Source organism: Enhydra lutris, unplaced genomic scaffold, assembly GCF_002288905.1.
Source record: "Enhydra lutris kenyoni isolate GAN:26980312 unplaced genomic scaffold, ASM228890v2 scaffoldscaffold35, whole genome shotgun sequence".
Lineage (NCBI taxonomy): Eukaryota > Metazoa > Chordata > Mammalia > Carnivora > Mustelidae > Enhydra > Enhydra lutris.
In genome coordinates this window covers 15,676,976-15,703,522 of record NW_019154119.1, presented here as the reverse complement: position 1 = coordinate 15,703,522, position 26,547 = coordinate 15,676,976, and the positions used below count along the sequence as shown (strand labels likewise).

Here is a 26,547-nt window from a genome sequence, read left to right as displayed (position 1 = left end):
TCTTTTTTTTTTTTTTTTTAATATTTATTTGACAGAGGGAAATCACAACTAGGCAGAGAGGCAGGCTCCCTGTGGAGCAGAGAGCCCGATGTGGGGCTCGATCCCAGGACCCTGAGATCATGACCTGAGCCGAATGCAGAGGCTTAACCCACTGAGCCACCCAGGCGCCCCAATAAATAAAATCTTTTTAAAAAGATAAAGCTGTATAGATAACAAGTAAAAACAGGGATATGTATCATAAAGCTAATAAAACCCAGGAGGGAGTCAGGAGGACGTGCCGGGGAGAAGAGATGAGCTCCGGCTGTCCTCTTACTGAATGGGGGCGCGGTGCACACTGTTTGGGGTTCCTAAATACGGAAGCAGTTCCAAGCGGGCGTCTCCGGGACGGGGGCGGGAAACATTTCACTTTGATGGTCTCGTCTTCTGTATGTTTGAAAAATGATGACTGTTCCATGTTACCATCAGAGCCGGACCATGAAATGAGCTGGGGAGGTGACAGCTGGGTCAGTGTGTGGCCGCCATGTCACTGCGGATCAGTCCTCCATCCGGGCCGCGCGGGGAGCTGCATGGGGGGCACATCCCGCGCTCCCACGGCGCCCGATTTGCTACTGGTCGCATTCGGGAAACGTCGTGGGCTGCTCCGTTCTAATTCTAGAGCCACCCCACCCCGCCCCCCACCCCGGGGGGCTTCTCAGAGGCAAAACAGAGAGGGGACACCTTCAGAGTTTCTGGACTCCTGTTCCAAAAGTAGAACGTGGTGCCGAAGAGAGGAGAGAGCCGTTCAGATCCCAGGGTCACGGGTGCGCTCGGCCGGCCGCGGACCACCTCATTCCACTGATTTCGGTTGCATCCCGCCCCTCCCCCCCATTAACACAATCCCGGAGACAGGATGTGCCCACGAATGGTCCCCCTCCCCGCAGGGCGTTCATGCACGGTGGGGGCCTCTCCACGCAGCACCCCCCTCCCCGGGGCACCTGCCCCTGCTGACCCCCGCCCCCGCCCCCGCCCGTCTCGCAGGGGTGACCAGCCGCTGCCATGGGCAAGCAGAACAGCAAGCTGCGGCCCGAGGTGCTGCAGGACCTGCGCGAGAACACGGAGTTCACCGACCACGAGCTGCAGGAGTGGTACAAGGGCTTCCTGAAGGACTGCCCCACCGGCCACCTGACCGTGGACGAGTTCAAGAAGATCTATGCCAACTTCTTCCCGTACGGTGACGCCTCCAAGTTCGCCGAGCACGTCTTCCGCACCTTCGACACCAACGGGGACGGCACCATCGACTTCCGGGAGTTCATCATCGCGCTGAGCGTCACGTCCCGGGGCAAGCTGGAGCAGAAGCTCAAGTGGGCCTTCAGCATGTACGACCTGGACGGCAACGGCTACATCAGCCGGAGTGAGATGCTGGAGATCGTGCAGGTAGGGCCCCGCCCCGCCCCGCCCGCCCCGGGCCCCTCGCAGCCACCTGCCACTTGCCCCCGCGTAAGATGCTGGAGGTCGTGCAGGTAAGGCCCCCGCCCCCTCCTGCCCCATCCCCTCGAAGCCACCTGTCCCCTGCCCCAGCATGGACTGCCTGTCACCTGGCCGGGGAGGTCCCTGCCGTAGAGATGATAAGACCCAATATTTCTGGACCAGGCCTGGGCTAAGGGCAGGGTGGGGGGTCCTTCTCCGCATTTCACGAAGTCCGAGGCTCAGAGAAGGCATGTCCTAAGAATTAGCAGAGCTGAAAATCCTAAAGGGGAGGTCCCTTGCTCCCTGCTAAGCCCTTCTCGAGTCTCCGTATTCGAGACGGCGACACGCAGCTTACCACGTCCCCAGGAGCGTGCCACGTCCCCAGGATCGTGCCGCGGTAAAGGAAAACCGAAATATTAGTGGTCCCAGAGTAACAGGCTCTGACTCAGAAGGAACATCTCCCTGTGAGGCCTTTTCCCCCTTCATGCCTTCATGCCTGTCAGAGGCAGGTGAGGCCGTTTTCCAGAAAGAAATCCCGTTCGGTTCCCTTCACCGGCTGCCTGGGTTTGTGGGAGGGGAGAGAGCCGGAAGCTGCCGCTCCCTGGGGCCCCTGGAGCCGGGGGGATTCGGTTCTAGAATTCCTGAGAAGAGGCCTTCTCTGCATGTAAGGAACTTTGTGGCCCAGGAGCTAAGTCTTGAGCAAAGAGCGTCAACCCCATGAGCTCCCGCGCCAGCCGCACTTGGCCTGAGGAGTGACCACCCCGCTGCCCCCTATAGCTGGTTCTCGTGCAGAGTAAGTCAGCACAGGTGGGACCTGTGTGGCTCAGTTGTCCCTTCTGGTCCTTCGCTGTAAGAGGCGGTGGGAGTGAGAATTCTTTTTCCCTGGAATCCTAGCCTACCTGTCACCCCTTTTGCAAACGGGCATGCCCATCGCTGGCTGAGCAGACCAGCCTGGCCAAAACCAAGACACATCAGGTAGGGGGTGCGCCACACCTGTGCGAATGGGATCCGGCTGCTAGGTGCCCCCACCACATTCCCAAACCCGAGACCCTTCCCCGTGGCCCCTCAGCCTGCTGGGTGAGATACTGACCTCTTATACCCTTCTCAGCATGGACTGGAGTTTTAAGTACTTTGGAAGCTGACCAAGACCTTGGAGTGGCTTGGTGCTGCCTTTGGCTCTGCCCTTGGGCGTGCTGCGTGGCCCAGTCCCGTGAGGATGTCCTGTCCCAGGGGGTGTGCACCTGTGCATTCTCCATCCTTCTGGAGATACCTTTCTGGGGGTCACAATGTGGTTCTCCCTATGGGTGTCAGGGGCAAAATCTTGCTCGTTTTAAGCAGAGGTCTAACAGTCACACAGCGAAATGCTCACAGCTGTGTGCTGGGGAACGATGGGTCGTGCACATATGCCTGTAAGACCACCACCCTTGGTGAGTTAGAGACATTCGCAGTCCCCCAGAAGGGTCCCTCAAGTGTCGTCCCGAGCACTATCCCACCTGCCACCCCAGACAGCCCCCAGTCTCCGGGCTGTCCCTGTGGTGTGGTTTTGCCTGCTCTCGAACGTCACATAAATTAGTCTGGTTTCCTTTGCCCAGTGTGCTGTCTGTGATAGTCTCCGTGGAACATTCTGGAAATGTTCCTCTAGAAAGCTGAGGAAGGGTCCTGACGGCTGCTCGCATCCCGACCTCTCTGTGCCTTTCTGTGGCCTGGGCAGAAGTTCACACCTGCCCCACCTGCCCAGGAACGTTCCAGAATCTCGGAGCACATGCTTCTACGTGTCTCTTTGCAGGCTATATACAAAATGGTGTCCTCTGTGATGAAAATGCCCGAGGATGAGTCCACTCCGGAGAAACGAACGGACAAGATCTTCAGGCAGATGGACACCAACAACGACGGTGAGAAGTGGGCGTGTGTGCGTGTGTGTGCGTGTGTGTGTGTGTGCGTGTGTGCAGGGCTACTGAGAGCAGAGGCATGTTTAGAACACTTCCCTCTCCCTCGGCGGCTCCTCAGGCCTCCCCCAGCTCCCCCTGGCCTGAGGGAAGAGGCAGGATTCAGTCAGGGAGACCCGGGTCTGTGTCCTGGCTGTGTCCTCTGTGCTCCCTGTCCCCGCTGAGCCCTAGTGTCGTTTTAAAGTGCTTTTAAAATAGGAGAGACTGTCAGCCCCATGGATGTGTCCCAGGGACAGGGAGGCAGGGGCACTGATGGCACCTGGGCCCTTCTTGGGTTTGGGGGGAGGGTGCAGATCAAGGGTCCTGAATGGTGGGACCCTTGCTGTCATCCTGAGATGCCAGGCTCCCCAGCGGCCCCCAGGGGCCCTGTTGGGGGACCGTGGCAGTGGGACTCTGCAGGATCCACGTAAGAGCAGGCAGCCGCGACCCGGAAGGTCCAGGCCTCCTACCGGCTTTGCCAAGTGCAGTCTGAGAGTCAGGTTGGATTTGCTTTTGAACAATAAAAAAATGGGACATACAGAGTAGAAAAGGAAACACCCCCTGGGTTGAGCTGGAGAAAAAACAAGCTAATGCATCAGGAAATGCTCTGTAAGGTCTGCAGCGCTGCTGGCAAATGGGTTTGAGGACTGAGCTGGCCCAGGGACAGGCTTACTGTGTGAGCACAGGGGCAGAAGGTGCGCCGGGCACAGCAGACAGCCTGGCAGCGGTTCCCTAGTCATGGTCACGAGTGAAACAAGACAGCCTTTAGCCTGGCATTGCCCTTGGGCAGATTTAAAGCCTGGCCTCACCCTCCAGGGTAGCAAGACGCAGGCTTCAGACTCCGATGGACCTGCACCGAGTCTTGGCTCTCCTGAGCCTTGGTTTCCTCCTCTGTGAAATGGGCATAATAAATGCAGGCTCATGTGGTTGTGAGGATTCAGGGAGACGATGCCCAGAGTGCTGTGAGCACAGAGCCCTGGGCATGGCGCTCTCGACCCCTCTCCCCTGCCTGGCTTCCCAGCCTGAGCTCCCCCCGCTGCTCCTCCGGAAGGCCAACTGGGCCCACCCCTTCCCAGCTTGTTTGGGACCCCGAGTCTCTGCACTGTGGTGCGGGGCACCTCTGTGAGCCCCGGGGTCCATCTGTCCCAGGCCTTGGTGCGGGAAGGGAGAGTTGCTGTTGGAGAGATGAAGGTAAAGGCAGGGGTGTTCAGGGGCACCCCTTCTTGAGGGGGCTGCTAGAGTGGGCAGGGCCCTGCACGTTGTCTTACCTTCCCTGCCACCCTCCCCAGGGGTCAGGGGGGCCTGGCGGGTTTCCCCCAGCACAGCGCTCTCCCGTCCACACCCATCCCGGCCGTCAGTGTAAATGGAGACGGGCTGAGCACCAGGAACACGCCGACTGCTGCTGGACAGACCCAGACTGTGTTCAGGAACCCCCAGAGCCCCTCGGGTCCCCCATCAGCCCCTCACCTGTCCTGCTGTCTACCAGGAGGAGGGGCTCTGCTCTCAGAAGCTTCTCGCTCTGAGTGATCAGAGTTGGAGTGGTGGGTAAAAGTCCCTACCAACCACAGGAGAGCACCAGAGCCCAGCAGCCCCTCTGTGCAGGCACAGGGCCCTGGAGAACTTCTCCTCCATTGAGGGGGCTGCTTCCCAGTCCGTCCTTGAGCCTGGGTGTTGTATTGTCTCCCCTGGGGCCAGCCTGCCTGCCTCCTGCTGGTGGCCAGGAGGAGGGGTGTTCCTCTCGGGCAGGGGGCTGGCGGGGTCTCTGCCTGGAAGCTTCTGGATGTTGCTTCTGGCTCCCTGGCCCCAGCTTGCTGAGCACGTCTTCCCAACCAGGTCAGAGCTAAAGATCTTGAGATGTGGAAACATTGGTATCTTGCCTGTGGCGGCGTGGTGCAGGCCACAGGCTTCTCGGTCCCTTTACTGCCGATCTGCAGGGTCACTGTCACCACAGCCTCACAGCCACAGACTCCCCCAAGGCATAAGTCACTGGAACAGGGCCAGCTTCAGACCTAGGTCCTTCCACGTTGACAGGGGGGCGGGGGTGTCCCCACACGGCTTCCCCCCGGAACTCACTTCAGTTTTCAAACCCACTTTCCTACTCCCGGTCCTAGCGGTAACGGGGTCGGTGGTGTGGGAGGGACAGAGGAGGAGGGCGTCACTGGCCGATCCTGCCAGCGAGCAGCAAGCCATGCCACCCCCAGGGGAAAGCAGGCACTGGGCAGTGATGGGTGGGGGTCCCCAGCAGCCCCCCGCCCGCCCCAGCCATGGTCCCCTCAGCTCCAAATCAGCTACGGGTGACTTTCTTCCTGGACGAGTCCCACCTTTCTTACGTAAAGCCTGGGGTGGCTTCCAAAAGGATTGACGTTGTCCTTAAGCCACAGCGCCTGTCGTCTCGGGGTGTGTCCTTTAAGGCGCCTGATACTTCGCCCTGGGCAGTGAAAGCAGAAAGGGATTTTCCAGAAAGGTGTGCAAAGTTAGTGGAGTCCCACTTTGGTCAAGCTAAGGAAGGTGCGAGCCTTGGACCAAAGGAGGCGTCCCCCGGTGTGGGAGCGGCGGCCGGGACCTCGGGACGCATGAAGAGCGCAGAGCTCCGGCTGAGCCGCATTTCTCCTCTCTCCTGCGCCGCAGGCAAACTGTCCTTGGAAGAATTCATTAAAGGTGCCAAGAGCGACCCCTCCATCGTCCGGCTGTTGCAGTGCGACCCCAGCAGTGCCAGTCAGTTCTGAGGGGCCGGGCGCCCCGACGGTGGCGGAGGAACCCAGGCTCATCCCGCCGTCGAAGCTTTACTTGCAGAAGCGGACGCCGCCTCCACCGTTCCTGCTCGCCGGGGCCCAGGCGACCTGCACGGGCTGGGCCTCCCTCCTCCACCTGGCCTCCTCCTGTCCCCCTGCCCGGCCCCCCGCCAGGGACCCCCCCCCACCCCCCGGGGAGGCGTTTACACGCAGGGCTCACAGTTCCGGCTCCCGGGGCATGTCCCCGCCCCAGGGAGCCCGGAGAACACCGCCGAGGACACGGATGGGACTTGCTGATATCGAGACCAGGCCAGCTGTTGTATGTGGTGTTGGCAGGTGGCCGTGGGAAAGGTGGGGACGAGAGCGGAGGGAGAGTAGACGGGCGAGCCCTCCCCATGCATGGCCCCACCTCGCTCGTGCATTTCCTCTGACCAAAGCTGCTTGCACGTACGGATACTGTGGCCTCCTTCCTTTTCGTGTATAAATTATGCCCCTGGTGAAGTGACGTGTGCCGTGTAGGTCCCGTATTTCGTGCCTCCGTTGCCTGTGATGCGTGGTCCCCACCGCCCCAGTGGCCCGTGATCCGCCCCCGAGCCTGATTATTTTGTGGTATTTATGCGCTCTCTCAATCTGCCCGTTTCCAAGGAAATGCATGCGTGCCCAGTGCCGTGGCGACCGTCCGTCCGTCCGCGTAGTGAGCGCAGGCCTCTGTGCAAGGTCTGTCCTCCCTGTCGATTGGTCTGGCATTTCCTGTATTAAAAATGATCAAATAAATGGAATTCTCGGAGTTTCGTGTTGGCCCCCGAGAGCCTCCGGGCTGCTCCAGACCCTCGGGTCAAGGCGGGTTCAGCAGGCTGCTGTCGGTCAGCTCGGCCCCTGTCCTGTCCCTGTGTCTGTAAGTCTTCGCAGCCTTTTCTTCAATGTCTGCCCCGTTTGTGCCAAGAAATGCTCATGGAAATAAAAGGTGACCGTCCCTGGCAGGTCTGACTCTCAGGCCCCATGAGGACAGAGTGGGCACCCAAGCCATTGGCACGGGCCTGGAGGGAGACCTGGTTTCTCAGCCAGTGGCTGGAGGGACACCTCTGGTCCCAGCAGCACAAAACCGTGCAGAAGGTGCTTGTACTGTAAGACGTTTGTCTCACACGTTAACTTCAAAGACAGCGGGCTGTAGGCTTGGCGAGGCCAGCCTCTGGAGAGAGCATATCCCTGGAGCCCCTGGGTACCCTCCACCGTACCCTCCACCCCTGCCTACCACCGCACCACCCAATCTCTCATTTAGCTTTTGTCCTCATGCTTGTCTCCTTGGGGTCCCCGCAGTCCAGCTGACACAGCATTCCACAGGCAGGATAAGAAGCAACCCGGTCTTCTCTTCTTCCTGGAGAGGGAGGAGAACTTTCCAGAATTCTCCCCACCAGCTTCCCCTCTCCTTGGCTGAAACCTAGGTCAGTGCCTTGGCAGGGGGTGTGAGGTGACCGTGACTGGCCAGTCAAGAGGCACCCTTGGCTGAGGAGGGCCCACCTTCCCCGGAGGGCATGGCAGCGGGAAGGGCTGATCAGGACTGGAGATGTATAGTCAAGACGGGCGCCAGCCATGTCTGTCACACCTGCCTTGGGGCCTCTCAGAGCCTCAGTGTCTTCTCTGGTGGAAGGGCTGAAACGGAGAGGCGGGCGATGGAGGTGAGCGGGCAGAGCCTGAGCTCGGAGCCTGCCTCGCAGGTGGGCAGGGGCGGTGGCTGTCTCGTTAGTGAACTCCAGCTGTCCCCGAGTGCCTGGCGAGTCAATGGCACCACCGGAGGCTCGTTCCCAGCGCGCCCCCAACTGTGGGCCTCGGCGGGCAGCACTGTCTGTGCTAGAAAGTGACGAGGCGGCGTCTTGACACCTGCCTGGCGGAGGCGGGGGGGCGGTGAGCTTCCAGGGGCCCCCCCCAGGAGGGACTTGAATTTTACAGAAGACATTAATCAGTACTGCCTGTTGGGGGCGCTGCGGGGCCAGGAATGGGGGTGGGGCATGGATGGGAATGACTGCTGTCGCAGGACCCTCCGGGGAAGCAGACCCAATCAGAGATCTAAACACACACACTCTTATTATAAGGCATTGGCCCCCATGATTCTGGAAGCTGGACAGCCCCAATGTCTGTGAGCTGGAGCTCCACCCGGGAGAACCGATGGCATCATTCCAGAAAGGGTCTGAAGGCAAGAGATCAGCGTCCCAGTTCAAGACCCTCAGAGCAGAATTGCCCTTGACTGAGTCCTGCTCTGTTCAGCCCTTCAACAAATTGGCTGCGGCCCACCCACATTGGGAAGGGCCATCAGACATCTGCTCTACTCAGGTGACTAACTGAAATGTCAATTTCATCCAGAAATACCTGCATAGACACACCCAGCATAATGTTTGACCAGGTATCTGGGCCCCCATGACTCAGTTAAAATGTCACATAAAGCTATCAGGGGCGTGTGGGTGGCACAGTTGGTTAAGTGTCTGACTCTTGTTTTTGGCTCAGGTTGTGATCTCACGGTCATGAGATCGAGCCCCGAATGGGGCTCTGCGCTCTGCACATAGTCTGATTAAGTTCCTCTCTTCTGCTCTCCCCTACCCCCACCCCCCGTGTGTGCTTTCAAATGAATAAATCTTTATTTTTATTTTTATTTTTTTAAAGATATTATTTATTTATTTGACAGAGATCACAAATAGGCAGAGAGGCAGACAGAGAGAGAGGAGGAAGCAGGCTCCCCACTGAGGAGAGAGCCCGATGTGGGGCTCGATCTCAGGACCCCGGGATCCTGAACTGAGCCGAAGGCAGAGGCTTTAACCCACTGAGCCACCCAGGCGCCCCGAATAAATAAATCTTTAAAAAAAAAAAAACAAAAAAACCCCCAAAACTATCACAAGTGCTTCTGCCCAGATGTGGAAGATGTGGGTCTGGGCGTCCTCTTCGACCCTGCCCCAGCAGGAGCTCACAAAAGTCAGTGTGGCCCCCCCACCCCACCCGCCCAAGGACCTACAACAATAGGAACCACTCCTGAAGCAGGAACGTTGTTTCAGATCTCAGGAAGGAGGCCTGGGATGTGGAGGGGAGAGTGGGAGGGCGGGGCTCGATGTCTAAGGTATTCATCTGGGCAGGTCCTGATCAAGCCCTGGGAGGGCAGGGCTATACCCCCTCATTCTCAACCCTGGCTTTTCATTAATGCAGCCTGAGGCTTTCTCCAGGTAGGCTCGCCTCCTCTGTGGGAACTGGCATTAAGCCAGCAAGATGCAAGCCCCCATCTGCTGAGGGCTTCTTCCTAGGACGGACACTGATGAATGTGCTGCTGTAAACCTCCCATCAGCCTGCAAGGTAGCCGTGACTACCCGCGTGGTACAGATGGCTGGCCTGGGGTATGGAGAAGTCGCTTGCTCCAGAAAGGGGTTGCAGATACGGGCCTGGAGCCCAGGATAAGCTCCCGAGGACCCAAGTTGGGACGACTCCTAATCACAGAGTGGTCTTCAGGTAGCTGAAGCCACTTTCGGGCCCCATGTGTCTGGGGAAAGGCAGGGCCTTGTCCCTGGGTCCCTAAGTAGGGCTCAGCTCAGGGCGCCCTGGCCTAATCTCCATCCCCGACCGAGGCACTGCACAGGGCACCGCTGGGGGCCGGGAGTGGGGGGCCGTCTGCTGTGCTCCCTACTCCCGTCCGGACCTCGTAGACCAGGTGGCCCCCCGCTGGACCACCGGCACTGGCTTCCAGTCCCATCACGGCTGCCTGAGGAGGGGACATCAGACTTCTGATGGGGAGGCCGGAGGCCTGCAGAAGGTCTTCCAGAGGGAGGAGAGTTTGTGCGAAAATCCGTTCTGTCCCCAACCTTTCCCGGAGCTGCCCTGCACTGGGTTACCGGCCAGCAGTGAGCGCATAGTCTGCTTCGAGGAGCCTAGGGGCCAGAGGGGAGACTCGGGCATCCAGAAGAAGGGCCCCAGCTCAGAACTGGGCCTGACCGCCTCTAAGGGGACGAGGGGGAATGCGCCACCGAGTGGGGCGGTGGGCACAGGGCTCGGCCTATGGGGCCCAAGTCGGCCTCCCACCAGCCACCAGCCTTGGGCCGTCCTGAGTCTGCTGAGTTGAGCTGGTGCCGGGCGCGGGCTCCTTGTCGGCCGTTCCGTCGAGGGGGGCCCAGCGCGAGGCCGGTGGAGGTGGGCTCCAGGGCCCCTGGGTGCCGCGGGCAGCGGGGGGCCTGGCACCTCTGCCGGTTTCCCTCAGCCTGGGGACCCCGGGGGTCCTCAGGGAGTCAGAGCCCTGTAGCATGGCCTTCTCCTGGGCTTGGGGGACATGCAGAAGACCTCTGAGAGGACAAGGGGTGAGAGTAGAGTAGATGGGGGAGACACAGTGGTGCAGGAGCCCAGTGAGCCTGGGCCTGGACGGAGGCGTGTTTATGCGGGAGCCGCTCCCGAGGGAGAGCTTGGGACATGGCCACGTGGGACGCCACCCTGGGTCAGGGCCCAGAGGAGCCATGGGGTGAGTGCTGCCTGGCTAGTGCAGGGAACTGGCGAGGGAAGGCAGCTGCCCACGGAGGGCAAACTTCCCCTCTGTCCCCTACAGGACTCTTTCCAGAAGCTTCTGAGACTGCCCTGGGGTGGGGAGACACCTCTGGGCTCAGACCCAAAGGGGAGCCATCTCTGAGGAACTGCCAGGCCACCTGACTCCTGCAGTTCACGAGAGGGCACACTTGGGCCCGTCCTGGCCAGTCTCCCCGCCTGTGGGCTGGGTGTGTCCCCATCTCCCACATGTGTGCCACACACGCACCCCCCCGCCCTGCATCCCTGTTCTCCGGGACCCTGCTGCTCTGTTTCCAAGGGTCTCTGTGGTGCACGTGCTCCACCTGGTGGCGAGCAGAGAGGAGACTGGGGAGGGGAGGGGAGGGGTCCCAGGGACATGCCGCTGACTCCCAGTGCTCTACGAGCCATCAGCCAGGCCCTTCGGGCTTGCTCAGGTCCCAGAAGTCAGTAGCAGAATGAGAACTAGCTGCATCACGGCCCCCAGACCGTGCCCCTTGCCCTGGATGTGTGTGCGTGTGTGTCCGTGTGTGTCTGTGTCTGTGGACCAGTGGTGTGTTTGGTTCCGGAGCCTCCGCAGATGGGAGCCTGGCCGGTCCAGGCTGGAGCGTGTGTCCATCCCGTGTGGAGGGGTCACAGACACACAACCAGGCATGTACCACGCAGATGTGGCGTCCAGGGTCCGCTGCACCTGGCCTGAGCCTGTGTGGGCAAGTGGCTGGCTCCAAAAGACAGGGGTGAGGCTGTGTTGAGTGGTAGCCCCGGCCGCCCATCCTAGTGTGGGGGGTGGAAACCCCTGTGCCCCTGGCCTCAGCCCGGCCCGGCTTGGCTGCTGGGGCTCCTGTCCCCAGTTTCGAAACCAGCGGCCTTCCTGCCTCATCCTCCCTGAACCGCATGCTCACCCACACTCCGAGCCCTTTTCAAGACTACATGCAAATGTCCCTTCCTCCAGGAAGCCATCCCCGACTCCTCCCAGATGGCTTATAGCCCCCCAGGCTCCCCTCAGTCATAGCACTGCTTCCCTCATACTGACCTCAGATTGTCCACCCAACTGCTCACTTTGTCTTGGATCCAGTGCCTGGCCCAGCATCGGGTTAGCGACGGGGAATGATGACTGGGACTCAGCACGTGGCCCGTCCCTATTCTCTGGTGCTGCAGGGAAGCCACGGCCACCCCAGACACGGGGGCAGAGGGACGAGTCTCAGCTTGGCCAATGAGGAGCCCCGTGACCCTGGACAAGACCCTCCTTGACCTCTCCTGTAAGACGGTGACATTGACCCTGCACATCGGCTGCCAGAAGGAAGGGCTGCAGGGCCTTGGGGTTGGGGGAAGCTACTCCCTGAGTCAACACCTGCTCTTCAGACTCCCCAGTTCAGAGGGAGAGCTGCCAAGTGGCTCCTCAATCCCCCGGATGTGGGGGCCACGGGGCCAGAGCCAGGGTTAGGAAGGGACCCCTGCCCCCTCCCCCCCACGGCCATGGAGCAGCTCTGGTGTGGGAAGAACCTGGGCCTGGGACCATGCACAAAGACGGGGAGGGAGCAAGCCTGGTAGCCTTAGGTACTGATGCATGGAGGTGGGCGGAGACCTGGACCCTGGCTCCCAGGAGAGCACAGTGGGTGGGGATCCCATGAGAGCAGCGCCCCTCTGCCTCCCCAACCCCACACTGCAGCAGGGAGGCCTAGCCGCAATGCCACCGTCTTATAGGAGAGGACAGGGAGGGCCGTGTCCAGGGCAAGAGGGCTAGTAGGCAGGGTCACCAGGTCACCTCAGGATGTGGCTGGGGTGTTACCCACTCTGGACAGGCGTGGGTGGCAAGGCTGTTAAAAGGCTGGTGCAGCGGGTGTGAGGCAGAAGGGGCGATGGCTGGGCTGGGGGATGAGCTTCACCTATGGGGCTCAGGAAGAGTTTTGGGGGGCGGTGGCCTGGTTGGGGCCAAGGCTGCCTGGAGCCCCTTTCTCAAAGCCCCAGATCCACTACTGTGGCTGGCCCGGGATCTCCTTCTGAGCCAGAGCACGCTCCTGTTCCCACAGACCTCCTGGCACAGTCAGGGCTCTCCAGGGGCCTTGGTCTCGTTTTTGCCGAGTGACTGTGGAACCTGACAGTTGGGTCACGCTCCCAGCTGGGCAGAGGAGCCTGGAGCGTGAGGTGCTGCTGCCCCCTGGTGGCTATGGCTGGGAATGTGGTTTCAGGCTTGGGGGTGCTGATCCCCAAGGCCTCCCCGCCCGGTTTCAGAGCCTCTTGGACGTGCTTCATGAAGCTTTCTGTCCCTGTTCCACTTGGCAGATGAGACTGAGGCTCCAAGGAGCGCCTTTCGTTTTTTGTTTTTTTCTTTTTATTTTTTTTTCCAGCGGAACAGTATTCATTGTTTTTGCACCACACCCAGTGCTCCATGCAGTCCGTGCCCTCTCCAATACCCACCACCTGGTTCCCCCAACCTCCCACCCCCCGCCCCTTCAAAACCCTCGGATAGTTTTTCAGAGTCCATAGTCTCTCATGGTTCACCTCCCCTTCCAATTTCCCCCAACTCCCTTCTCCTCTCCATCTCCCCTTGTCCTCCATGCTATTTGTTATGCTCCACAAGTAAGCGAAACCATAGGATAACTGACTCTCTCTGCTTATTTCACTCAGCATAATCTCTTCCAGCCCCGTCCATGTTGCTACAAAAGTTGGGTATTCATCCTTTCTGATGGAGGCATCATACTCCATAGTGTATATGGACCACATCTTCCTTATCCATTCGTCCGTTGAAGGGCAGCTTGGTTCTTTCCACAGTTTGGTGACCGTGGCCGTTGCTGCTATGAACATCGAGGAGCGCCTTTCTTGGGCCACACCGCACACACAGGCTGAGGCTGGGCTCCTGATACCCAGGACTCCGAGGCCTCTCGATAGTGTTACGCAGTTCAATTTCAATTTCAGACAACAAATACGTGTCCATGCAGTTTCTTAAATTTTTACTTGCTGAGTCTGGCAACTCTACTTGTCAAGCCAGGGAGCTGAGTGTGCGCGGTCCTCAGGGCGGGTCAGAAGCTGCGGAGGCCAGTCCACCCCGGGCCCATCCGCTCATGACCCTCCCCATCCTCCAGTCAGCCGCAGGGATGGAACCAGCCTTCGGCCCCAGGAACAGCAGCGAGGACTCCTCAGGTGTTTTCACTCGGGGGCCTACATTTGGGGCTTCACTGACCCTCCCTCATAACAACTGCCAGTGCGGGACTGGAAAGCCTCTGGCTTCAAGTTCAGCAACGCATTTGTGGGCTAGGAGAGGCGCCAAGTGGACGTGGGAGTCACAGGGCCTGCCTCTGGCCTCCGCCGTGGGACGGGACTCGAGCAATTGGTTTCTGAGCCTCTTTCCTCCCTTGGGAGGCTCGAGATTTAAGATGAGTCTCGCGGACACATGCCCAGGGCTGTGTAGTCTCCTCAGGCCCCCAGTCTCCTCCCACCCCTTTGTCTGCTCTTCCAGAAAGGCTCTGTGCACACGTGGGAATGTGTGCACACACACGCACACACACGCGCGCGCACACGCATGGCCTGCTGGGTGTTTGCTCTCCCCACGCTGCTTGTTGCTCACTCAGGCTGGGATGCGGGCCCCATCAGCTCTGGCAGCTTCGAGCGGCCACGGGCCCCGTTCTACTGAATGCCTTGACAGTCCGTACCCGACGGTTATGTGGGGGTCTCCAACGAGTGGTTACAGTGCAGTGAAGAGCCCGCAAAGGGGTTTCTGTCAGCAGATCCTTAGAATCGCCGGGTCAGATAGTTAGGATTATTTGCAACGTGGCCCAGTGGCCTGCAGAGAGGACTCCCGCCGTCCCCTTTCTCGGCAACCGGGGTGCTTAGCCAGCACCTGGGGAAACCCCTTCACCTGCCCCCCCCACCGCCCCCGACACAGGACCATCTGTGTTAGTGCGCATTTGAGTCTGGAAATCTCAGACTTCTGTGAGTCCATGTTGTGTCTGGGCTGCTATTTTATTGTTCTGTTAGTGACCAGAGTCCAGCTAATATGAAAAAAGCTCGGTTTACACGGTTCTGTCTCTTACCTTTTTGACTTCAAGTGTGTTAATTTTGTGTCTGCTCATTACAACGCTCATCCCGAACGTATGACGCGAGGAGCTGGGGAGGCCCTTCTTGCTCTTCCCAGGCGGTGACCCCCCATCCCCACTACCCCATCTCCGGAGTGCGGGGTGGGCCCTGCGACCTGCACTCGGAAGATGGTCCCCAAGTGAACCGAATGCGGAGCCCGATGGGCTGAGACCCGCCTTCATCCTGGATCAACAGCTTGAGACCCCCGGGTCCCTTCCTGTGGGGAGCCTATCCAGTCTCCAGCACTCTCAGGAGGAAAATCCCCCCGGCTGCCTGGTGCAGGCCCAGAGCCACAGTCACTTCACACTCTATTAAGTCTGGGAGTGTCAGTTTTCTGTGAATGGCTTTTTTTTTTTTTTTTTTTGAGAGCAAGGGCACCCCAGAGCATGGGGTAGAGCGGAGGGAGAAGCGGACTCCACGCTGAGCCCGACGTTGGGCTCAATCTCATAGCCAAGATCATGACCTGAGCCAAGATCAAGGGTCAACCAACCAGCCCCCCAGGTGCCCCTAGACAGTGTCCTCTTTCTTCACCACCTGGCGTAGGTAACTATACACGGCAACCGAGGACTTGCGGGGTCTCGGAGTGGACACACACCCAGCATGAGATCTCCATCCTCTTTGGCTAAACTCATCTGCCCACTCAGGTCTAAGGACCAGAGGTGGCCATTTGGCCCAGGCCAGGCCATACGGTCCTCCAGACCCGAACATGGCCTTGGCAAACCCCAGAAGCCCTGTCGGCTGACAAGTGGTTTAAGGAGGGGGGTCAGGAGCGAGGCGGAGGCTGTCGTGTGGGTGGGAACAGGACGACCTGGGGTGGCTTCCCTCCCACTGGCACTGCCCAGCTGGATGGGCTGGCTGAGAGCAGAGCACTTTCCAGATCCTTGGCGCATGAGTGGCAAGTACACACTCCCCCCCCCCATCCAAGCTTAATGCTGCCACTAGGAGAGCTCACTCCCTTCCTGTTCACACTGAAGTCCTCGTTTACCAAGATCCCAGGCTTGGGGACTAGCTCCCGTTTCTCAACACCAATTCCTTTATTTTGAACATCCTGAGGAATCAGGAAAGGATGTGCTCACAGAAGCGGGACAGTCGGAGAGGTTTTCCCCTCCCCTTGGATCCCACTCTAGTCAGAACTATTGTGTTTGTAGCTTCTGATGTATGTTCGTACGTACAACTAAAACCCTATCCTCAGGTCTAGGGAGAACAGAGCTGGTGACACGCCCGGCCTGAGCCTGGCTGAGCAGCTGAAGAGGAAACTCAGCAACCACAACAATGCAGTGCCCATGGGGAACCCAGGTCTTGGGCAGGGAAGGTGGTTTTTAGGAAATAGGTCGTTCCCCTGGAATGCACTCTACAGCACTCCCTGCCATCTGGACTCTGGTCTTGCCATACCTCCCCGGTGTAGCTGGTGAGACAATGCTTGCTCTGTGACAGTGGGGGCCAGGGGCTTACTAGAGACCTGTCAGGCTTTTGCACACCTTCCTTCCCCGCATATGGCTACCACAGGATTGGACATGCTCTTCTTGGGGGTTCCACAGTATGAGAACCTGATGTCCTTTGGGGGCAGGAGGAGTACGAGTCGAGTTAAGGGAATATAAAAGGCCAGCGGTCAAAGTCAAAGAGAAGAGAGACCTACAACACAGGGTACTGCGGAATTTATTAAAAAGATGAACGCCCAATGTTGTACCACATTCCTAACCTGCCGCTCTGCAACTTGTCCCTGGAGAGAAGATGATAGGAGATAAGCGGGAAGGGAACATCTGTCCTGCGGCAGCGCTCGGGGGCTCCACAGGTCCTCCCCCAGCACAGCCCTGACACACGTTGGTAACAAAGAGCTCTGGGTGCTCCCTCACAGTCACGTCTGGGGACATTCAGGGCCTGTGTCACCCACGCTTTTCCCTCCACCTATGTGTGGGCCAAACCCTCTGTTCTTTGTGAGGATCCACAGCAAACTTCATACAAGACTCCCAGACTCGAAATGGAAGTGCTGAACAGGAAGACGGCATTTTGATGCACTTTGAAAACACTGAAAACCACCAACTTCTAAGTTCTCTGGGACAAATTCCCACTTATAAAACATTCGAGGCAAGCCACTGGGAATGGACACACTGCAAAAACTCTCCAATGCCCAATTATTTCAAGATACTTTATTTTTAAAACAGGTCACAATACTAAGCTTTTGGCCCGTTCTGCCAAAGTACAAGCTACAAACGCTTGCTCAGCAGCGGAGGGGCGCCCCTTAGTAGCATGTTTGAAAATTGAATAAAAATCCATATAAAACAAATATTCAAATAGTTTCCATAGGAACACAGATAAGTGACCCCATCTCCTCGTCTTCCACACTGTTGCATCCGTGCCGACCCTACTTACAGACATCTCAAAACTAGCAGGAATTAAGTTAAACGGTCCCCCCCCGATCCCCTAATCCAAGCTCAACTCGAAGCTAACAGCTACAGGAGCGGCACCTACACGTTAATGCTGGCGGAAGCACAGGCGGCCGGGGGGCGCTTCAGCCCACTCTCCCGGGCGCAGGACACGGGCAGGGGGCTGGCGTCCGGCTCCTCCAGCTCGGCCGGGAAGTCGCGGCTCTGGATCTGCTGCATCAGTTGCCTGAGAGATACAAGTGGCAGGTTCAGAAACCCCAAGTCCCCCCGAACTGGGCGGCCTCCCAAGCGTCCCTTCCCCGAGAGCCTGTGTGCTCCCTTGGTCACTACATCCCCAGGAAGCGAGTCAGCACATTCCAGAAGCAAGCCTGTCTTCAGGACCACCTTTTCAGTAACAGGGAAAGCACAAGTCATGTGCATTCGTGACAATATTCTATTTACACAGAAATACCCCAGGCTTTTTTTTTTTTTGAAAGAGTTACACCTCTATAAAAATCTGAGAATACAGATTAATATCACCAGAGGGATCTTCCACTTATATTTTCCAAATTTCCTCAAGCATATATTCTTAATGCAGGCAGAAAATGAACTATTTTTAAAAAACCTTTTTAGTATTTACACCTAAACAAGATGATTTTCTTCTGACTCAACCAGGCAAGAGCCAGCAGAAACCCCAGGAGAAATCTGTTCTTATCAAACCAGAAACACGCGCCGTCGTCACTAACCACGTCGGCCCCGACATCACGTAGTAGATGGTCGGTCTCTGGAACCCATTGAAAGTAGAAGCAGCAGCGACAGTGTAGGCACCCATATTTTCAAACACCATCCAATCACCCACATGCATCTCGGGCAGGTCACAGCGCTCGACAATGCGATCCAGGCCGTCGCACGTTGGTCCCCATATGCTGGTTGAATAGTACTTCTCATCTGGTTTGGGTCTCTGCATCGAGAGAGAAAAACGTTACCTAGCTGCCTCATTACAACCACAGCCTCGTTGCCACGCGGACCGTGCTCAGAGGGTACCTTCTGCAGGAGGGGCTTCACGTGGGCGTGATCGTAGAGGATGCAGTTGAACGATCCGTACACGCCATCATTCACGTAATACATAAAGGTTCGTTCACTGGACTCCTCTTCATCTGGAAGGACACCAGAGTCTCAATTACCACTTTCTGTACCACCGTACAGCCATGTGTGCGATGACTCGGCCTTTATACGTACCATCAGAGCCGGTCTGTTCCTTTAATACGAGTTTTTTGGCAATGATGTTAACTGCGAGCGTGAAGGCGGACGCAACGTAGTATCTGCCGGGCTCGGCTATGACGCGCACGCCCGAGTCGGCCGGGAAGTACTTGTCCAGGGCTGGGTTGATAACATTAGTGATCTGTGAGAGACAGTGAGGGCTGTCACCAAGGGGAGCTCACCGCAGAGAGAAAACCAGTGCCGTGACAGGACGCCAGCAGCAGGCAGGTTTACTGTCGAGCAACAGCAGCGAAAGAAAAACCGACAGCGGCATCTCCCTGTGGTTCCACGTGGATTTCCCTTTGGGATTTGATGGGTAGGATTCTATCAAACAACACTTTATTACTGCTTACTGAGGTATGAAGGTGCCTAAACATTTTAATCTACCAAATACACGTCAACAGGACTCTACTCTGCCCATCTCACAAAACTGTAACAAGAAGGTGGATCTATTTCATAAACAACCACTGCAAAATGGCCCCTATTTAGTAAGATGTCCATTTAAACTTCTAACTGACTGAAACAATTAAAGTGTTCAAAAGTACAAAATTTAGAAAACCCTATTTGGGGTAATGATGTACTGAAGTCTGCATGCTCTTTCCTACCTAATCAACTATTTCCCACAATCTGAGGGGAAACGGACTCACTGTGGTTAAGAAAACCAAAGCACATTAAATACAATTTTAAATAACAGAACTCACTGAAAATATACCAAAACATTTTTATGTTTGTACAATTTTTTTTGTTATTACTTAAAACACTTAAGTTTGGAAATACATGAAAATGGAACTTGCTAAAATAGCTGGATTTCTGTTATAAATTACCTCTTCAAATTTAAGCTTCGCATCCTCAGATCCAGGAAAGCCACCACCGATATCAAGCAGATACATGTTGAAACCAACCTCAGCCTAGAGTCAAGAAAGTCAAGTCAATCGAGCAGCCAGATCGGTAACAAGCCGTAAAAATGTGTGCAGCGGCTGGGTTTAAGCCTCTGGAATATGGAATGGCTTCTGGGAAAGGTTAATTCTAGAGCTGAGGCTCGTTACCGTCAGCCCCGCTCCCCAGCCCACAGCCCGGAACTGAGTTTACATATACTCACTCCCATGTCGAAGACACAGCGGGCATCGGAGATGGCTTGCACGAAGGTCTCAGGATCGGTGCAGCCACTTCCCACATGGAAGCTGGGGCAAAGAAAGGAGAGCATGCGATTTCTGAAAATCACTATTTACAGTGGAAGAAAAACCGGCGATGTGCGCCGTCCGGTATCTTCGTCTCTGCGCCACCGCCAACACCTCACCTGACGCCGATGACGTCAATACTCAGCTCTCTCGCCCGTTCCAAGAGAAGCCTGCTGGTTCTGAGGGTGGCACCGAATTTAACACTGAGGCGACACACTGCTTTGGAGTCATCGGTGGCAATCCGCAAAACCAACCTAGACGCGGAAAAAGTGTATCAAATTTCCCCTGGCAGAAGACCACTGATAGCCATGATAGCCATGATTATAATAAAAAGCATCTGTGGCTGATGCCCTCTGATTTGAGCCTCATACTTTTTTTTTTTTTTTTTTAAGAATCTCTATTTATTCACTTGGGAGAGAATCAGAAAGAACAGAGGGAAAAGGAGAAGCAGATTTCCGCTCCCCCATCAGTCCCAGGACCCTGGGATCACGACCTGCGCAGAAGGCAGACGCTTAACCGACTGAGCCACCCAGGCGCCCCAAGACTCTCCTACAGCTTTATTCATCAAGAGGATTTAAGATTTTCTCCTCTGCCTCTGATCCAGCACACTCCTATACTGTATACTTAAGTACAGAAATCTTGAAACTGGAAACCTGAATTTGACACAACGTGTAGATTCCGTATGTGACCTGCCCGCAAAGGAGGAGTCAACTCACTTTGCCTTCGGATGTGCCCTGGCAACCTTCATCAATTCAACTTCACTATCGAAAGTCATCATCTGGACTCCGTTGTTGGCAGCGTACTTAATCTGAGACACTTGTTTACAAGGATTTGCATAGATAATCCTCTCCGGAGGCACCCCAAGACTTTGGACCAATTGTATTTCAGTCTGAAAAACAGCAGTATGTTATTTATATATATGAAGCCAATCAAAGAAAGAAACAGGAAAATGGGAATTCAGTCCCCCCACTTTCACTGCTGTCTATTGCCCAAGAAACCCAACTCTGACCCGCCCTACTGGGAGCACCAGGGCCTTCTGAGATCATCATTCCCGAGTCCCGCGGCTTTGCTTACCTTGCTGGCACAGTCAAATCCCGTCCCAATGGTAGCAAGGGTCTTCACTATGGTTCTGCTATCATTGCATTTGACTGCATAAAAGGGGGTGACCCGAGGAAGAGCTTTTAACCATCTCAGATGTTTCTTTAGAATGTCTCCCAGGTCGGCAACATAGAAGGCATCCTTATCATCCTACAGCAAGAGTGGTTGCAGGGGACTCATTAGCGGCCTAATCACACTCCCACATGCAGCCTCCCCGTCGTTCCCATCAGTCTCAAGGAACCCGCTTTTCTTTACCCTGGTCACTATTACCACGGAGTGATTCGTAGCTAATAAATTCTGAATTACCTAACATGCCATGTTCCATTCTAATTCCTTAAGACCCCACTCAAGTTTCTCACTCAGGTGCCCATGATTTTTAAAGCTGCACTGCTAGCACGGACTTAAACTTACAGAAGATGAAACTTCATTAATTTTTTGGTCCAGAATATCCTTGGCAGTAAAGCCTTCATCGAGGAAATGGCAGTCTAATTCCGCATTACTGAAGTTGTTCATGGTTTCTTGAAGTTCCTCCAAAACGTAACAAACTGCAAATAAGGTGAAAAAATTTACTCAGAAGCCACAGCAATACTCAGTTAATTTTTCTTAAAAAATATTTATTTGAGAGAGACCGTTCGGGGGGCGGGGGGGGGACAGAGGGAAAGGGAGAAGCAGACTCCCTGCTGAGCAGGGAGCCAGATGTGGGGCTCGATCCAGGATGACCTGAGCCTAAGGCACAGGCCTAAATGAACCACCCAGGAGCCCCAACACTCAGTAATTGTTAACAATAACCTGCAACAACCATGAATACTTACATGGAAAACTAAGAAGAGATGGAACTTAAAGAAATGGTGGCCAATTTCTCACAAAGGCAATTCTCCGGAATTCCAAATCCCGCTGAGGATGCGTGCGCCCCAGTGCAGCAGGGGGAATGGTCTGATCAACACCGAATCTGCTGTCCACCTTAGGAAGGCATCAGATGGAAAGATCAGGCACGGACTGTGATGTGAGCACCCAGAAAGCAGGGCTGCACAGGCGCGTTCCGGAGATCGCTCGCTCACTCACTGGACTTCGGAATCCCATGCTTCCGGGCGTAGTAAGCCACAGGATTCCATAAACCTCTTCACTATCCAAGGATACTGCAGATTCAACACTAGACTTTCTCAAAGCAACACACTAAATCTTTTAAGATTTATTTATTTATTTGATAGAGAGACAGCGAGAGAGGGAACACAAGCCAGGGGAGGAGGAGAGAGAGAAGCAGGCTTCCTGCCGAGCAGGGGAGCCGGATGGCGGCTCCAGCCCAGGACCCTGGGATCATAACCTGAGCCAAAGGCAGATGCTTAACGACTGAGCCACGCAGGCGCCCCAACGCTAAAATCCTACGTGTATTACTATATACCTCAAAATAAGCACTTCAAATATTCATGCTAAAAAATCTACAGAAAGCAGGTTTCAGAATCCTCATTTCACTAAAATGGAAAAATTGCTTATAATGGCCAGTTTATTTGATTTCAGGGATACAGTAACTCTTTAGAAGCTTAAGAGAACATTTCAGTAATTACTGAAAGGCGCCTTATAAACATCTACCTTCTGTTTTCCCAAAGTCTTCACAAAAGTTTTAATAACTGAAAGGCACTGTGGAAATGTCTAAGGCTAAACTTACTGAGTGCTCTGAAGTTTCCTAAGAATTTTCTGAGTTCATTTTTATGCTACTTTATTTTCATGCCATGCCTATTTTTAAAAAAGATTTTATTTCTTTGACAGAAAGATCACAAGTAGGCAGAGAGGCAAGCAGAGAGAGAGGGAAGCAGGCTCCCTGCTAAGCAGAGAGACCAATATGGGGCTCCATCCCCAGGACCCTGAGATCACGACCTGAGCTGAGCCTAAGGCAGAGGCTTAAACCACTGAGCCACCCAGGCGCCCCCACACCTGTATTTTCACAGTGAGCAATCTTCATTATCAACAAAATGTATTACAGCTCCTGTATCTGATCAGAAATCAGCATTCTTAAACCAGAGTTGGCGATCAAGTCAGCAATTCTGCAAATCTCATCTCATCCTTGCTTAATGAACAATAATCACATGGAAGTTAATTTCTGGCTAACTTTATGAATAAAAAAATAAGGAGGCAGACACGAATTATGAATAAGCAAAAATAAAGCTCGTAACATTCAGAGCCGCTGTCCTTGGGTCTTCGTGAAATGTGACGCAAATTATTGATTTTACCCTATATAATTTCTGCTAGGCAGGACTTACTTTTTTCACTGTGCGACCCGCTTCAGTGCCTGCAGCCTACGGCAGAGAGGCCAGGCAATGGTTCGGGGCCACGGTTTGCTCTGGCATGGGACACTATGAGAGGCCCAGGGGGACGAGCCTGCCATAAATCCAAACCCATGCACGGTACAACTTGTCCTTTGTTGTGCGGTTTTTTTTTCCCCTTTCTTAAGACTTTATTTACTTTTTTAAATCTCTACACCCAACGTGGGGCTTGAACTTACAACCCCATGATCAAGAGTCACATCCTCTACCCACTGAGCCAGCGGAAGAACTTGTTCTAAGACTTGATCTAATGTGACTTTCTGGCATTGTAAACCTCCTACGTTGCCGAAACCGCCTCTAAAGGAAGTCAAGAGTCTAAGGGGACAGCAAATCCGTTGTGTCTATATATTCCACACTGAACGCAGGTTCACACAGTAACAGATTGTTAGACTCTTTAGTTAGGAGCTTGTTAGAAAAGCTTTAAAGCAATGTTCAAGCTTAAACTTGGGAAATTATTACTTTGAAATGTTACTGTTAAGCATCTTTTAAAGCTTTATTTTGAAAACTTGCAACACAATAATTTCACCCTTTAGTGTTCTGTATAGCTAAGTCACTCGAAATGATGGGTCAGTGAGCACAGGACAGCACTCTCCCACTAGGAAGGTCTCTCCTGCCAGCCGGGAAGTATTACAAAAGAGACAGAGACCAATTTAGGCAAACTGAAAAAAATTTCACAAGTCAACTAAATCATGCCCAATTTTAGCTTTAAATAAAGTCAACCCATTCTTTGTGCTCCCCAGACCTTTCTAAAAAGTCCTGTTCCCCACACTTACCCATTATTTGGGATTCTCAAAACCACCACAATCAGCTTGTTTGGAAAACCTTAAGGGCTGCCTCCTACGGGTCAGTCTGTTGCCTGGACTGGGATCTCAATCTTCTAGACCTTTCTTAGATCTCTAAGTCATTCAAAGACTCCTCACAGAGCCGACTCTACGGCACAGCCAACGGAGAATGTACTACCGTAGTTAAGACAAGGCTATCTCACACTTGAGCTCCAGCAACTCCGGAGAACTGCTCTATCGGGTCGTTTCCTCCGTACACAGAAACTAAGAGAAAATTCCACGACAGGGAGGCAGAATGGCCTGCCTCATCCTAATAAAAGTGAGCTGAGCGACGGGAGCCCGAGACTTGGGGCCCGCTCGTCCCTCTCCTGCACCTGCTGCCGAGCTGGCCACATGGGTTTTAAAAAAAGAACAGCGGTTGAAAGAACCGCGGGCCTTCCCGGCAGCTTCCGGCTCCGAGTCCCCACTGACGCGGTTCGGAAGAGGTGAGACACAGTCCCCTCCGGCCCTGGCTGCCCCAAGCCGGGGCGATCCGGAGCAGGACCGGCCACGGCGAAGGCGGCCGCTGGGCGCGCGCAGAATCAGGGGGTCCGAAGTCCCGCTCCACGGAGGGACGCGGGCCCCGGAGGGTAGGGGGGTCAGGGACCCGCGGTCGGCGCGACGACCACGTGTCCCTCGCAGCTCCAGGCACAGGGTCAGCCCCGGGCCTCCGGCCCGCCGCGCAGGGACACGTGGCCGTCCCCCCTCCCGCCTGCCAACCGGCCGCGCCCCCTCTCACCTTAGAGCGCTGGGGCGCCGCGGGCTAGCCCCATGGAGATGCCGCCGCCGAGCGCGCAGGACCGCCGGCCGCCCCGCCGCCCCCGTCAGCCGGCCGCCCGCCGCCTCGCTGCCTCCCGCGGAGGACCGCCGGCCCGAGGTGGCGCCGGAGCTCTGGCAGAGGGGCGGCGGCGGCGGAGGCTGAGGGGACTGACAAAGCCGACGCGCCGCCGCTCCGCTACTTATAGCACAGCGCGTGTCGTCATGGAGACGCACCAGCTCAAACCAGCCGCGATCGGTTCCGTCCGGGCGTCCTCCGAGGAAGGGGGCGGAGCGCGCCCGCGGCGGCCAACCCGCGGCCGGACGGAGGATGGGGAGCGCGGGCCCTTCAACGTCAGCGGCTCCGAGCGCCAGCGGGCCCGCCCCCGGCCTCGCGCCCCTCCCGGCCCTGCGGCAGACTTGCGCACGCGCACGACGCCGCAGGACGCCTCGGGCGGCCTCTCACCCCTCCCTGCCCTGCGGCGAGCACGCGCACGACGCTGCGGGGCATCCCTGGCGGCCTCGCGCCCTTCCCGGCCCTGCGGCGGGCCCGCGCACGCGCACGACGCCTGAGGTCCTGGGCCCGCCGGCGCCCGCCGCTCTCCGGGACACCAGCTTTGGGGCACGAGCGGGCGCCTGCCCGCGAACGAGGCCGAATTTCAGCATCCGCGCTGGGCAGAACTGTTCTTCCTCTTGACTTTGAGTGCCTCGTGTCCTAGGGCAGAGAAAGGAGATCGCGGGCGCAAGCGGGCCACGTGGACACCGGGTGGACTCTGGCCCCTCCTGCCAGGCGCCTCCTGTCCTAAGAAAGGGGACCTGTGACAATTCCAAGAATGGGGCGCAGACGCAGACGGGGCCAGGTGCGTGCTGAGGGTCACCTGGCAAGTCGATGGCCCCGCTTCGGGCCACTCCCACTGCGCCAGTCAACGTATCCAGGTGTGTTCCGTCTGGATGGCCGGCAGCGATGGCCACGCGAAGACACACGGGCGGTGTTAACCAGAGGCTTGTCTAGGGGCCTTAGGGGAAGGAGGTAGAGAGACCACAGGCCACCAAGTCCCTCCACTGCCCTTTACCATAGTGGACGGCATTCGCCGTGACTAGACGTCTCTAAGGGCAGGTGCGAGTGCCTCGCTTGGACAGAGCCTGTTAAGTCCCAGCACAGCGACAGTCTGCACAATGAAGCCGGAGGCAAAGCCCTAGGCAGTCGGTTATCCCTGAGTATGCAGCCCCTGCAGGAGGACGATGCCTCTCTGGGATGTGGGCCACACCACATGTGCTGCTGACCCCAGGGAGGGGAGAAGGAACGTGGGGCACTTCTTTTTTCTTTCATTTTACCATTCTTTCCCTTGAAGACAAAGTGCAACAGTCACATCCCATCCTCGAGTGTGGGGTGTGCCCCACCGGAGGGTCCCCGTGAGGATTTAAAGGGCATGGGACGCTAGTCCAGGCAGGTTGCCAGTTTGGTGCAGAGGGACCTTGGAGGAGCTCAGTGCTGTACCCTGTCCCTGGTACAGGAGTGCTGTGTGAACTTGGGGCTATTACCTCCCTTCTCTGGGCCTCCAAGGAAGTTTGACCAGAGGATACAAGGATGTTTACAGCTGCAAAATCCCTGTGAGGTTTTGAAAAACTTCCCCTGCACTGTCCCCAGGCCCGAGGCACACCTTGCTCAACTTTATTTTTACATAGTCCTTGAGCAGCCAATGGGTGGGTACCCGGCACGGCTCAACTAGGGAAGGGAGGAGGGGAGTTATCTCCACCCTGACAAGCTTAATTCCTACCCAAGGATGAGATTAACAACCCGTCAGAGAACCAGACAGCCCAGACACAAAATGAGACAGCTTCAGAATCACGGGAAACACCGTGGTATTTGTCCCCCCTCTGTGAAGAAACATTTTGTCCCAATGACAGACTTTTCCTCACATTCCAGAAGTCTCGCGGGTCCAGTGCGGTGGCCAAGTGGGGAAGAGTGTCCACACCCTCAGCTCTCTTTGGCAGGTCAATCAGCCAGCCATTGCCAGGAGAACATTGTCCCCGCTCTGCAGCCTCCTCCAGGCA

The 26,547-nt window shown here is 56.1% G+C and overlaps 2 protein-coding genes across 2 annotated transcripts in view; one reads left to right on the top strand and one right to left on the bottom strand.

The window, feature by feature from the left end:
* The window catches only part of LOC111154108 (hippocalcin like 1), a 109,447-nt gene extending 103,177 nt beyond the window's left edge, over positions 1-6,270 (top strand). Inside the window, exons 2-4 of the mRNA XM_022513497.1 lie at positions 1,018-1,413; positions 3,233-3,338; positions 6,000-6,270. Coding sequence (XP_022369205.1) covers positions 1,036-1,413; positions 3,233-3,338; positions 6,000-6,097 — 582 coding nt within the window. The 5' untranslated portion in view covers positions 1,018-1,035 and the 3' untranslated portion in view covers positions 6,098-6,270. The remainder of the gene's footprint in view (positions 1-1,017; positions 1,414-3,232; positions 3,339-5,999) is intronic.
* A 10,555-nt stretch (positions 6,271-16,825) lies between these two features.
* LOC111154094 (ornithine decarboxylase 1) lies at positions 16,826-24,556 on the bottom strand. Its single transcript, XM_022513467.1, has 12 exons — positions 24,476-24,556; positions 21,410-21,557; positions 21,009-21,142; positions 20,574-20,747; positions 20,216-20,388; positions 19,619-19,753; positions 19,421-19,502; positions 19,146-19,229; positions 18,301-18,463; positions 18,106-18,218; positions 17,808-18,022; positions 16,826-17,308 (listed from the first exon to the last, which is right to left on the bottom strand). Exons 3-12 carry the CDS (start codon positions 21,108-21,110, stop codon positions 17,164-17,166), a joined length of 1,386 nt encoding a protein of 461 aa, XP_022369175.1. The 5' UTR covers positions 21,111-21,142; positions 21,410-21,557; positions 24,476-24,556; the 3' UTR covers positions 16,826-17,163.
* Between the last annotated feature and the right edge of the window lie 1,991 nt (positions 24,557-26,547).

What these genes read in the sequence shown, in the direction of transcription:
- LOC111154094 (XM_022513467.1), bottom strand. Translation starts at nt 21,110, where the DNA reads ATGAACAACTTCAGTAATGCGGAATTAGACTGCCATTTCCTCGATGAA. An exon ending in GGAACAGACCGGCTCTGATG is followed by an intron (nt 18,219 to 18,300) that starts GTACGTATAAAG and finishes GTGTCCTTCCAG; the next exon opens with ATGAAGAGGAGTCCAGTGAA. An exon ending in GTGATGTCGGGGCCGACGTG is followed by an intron (nt 17,309 to 17,807) that starts GTTAGTGACGAC and finishes TGTATCTCTCAG; the next exon opens with GCAACTGATGCAGCAGATCC.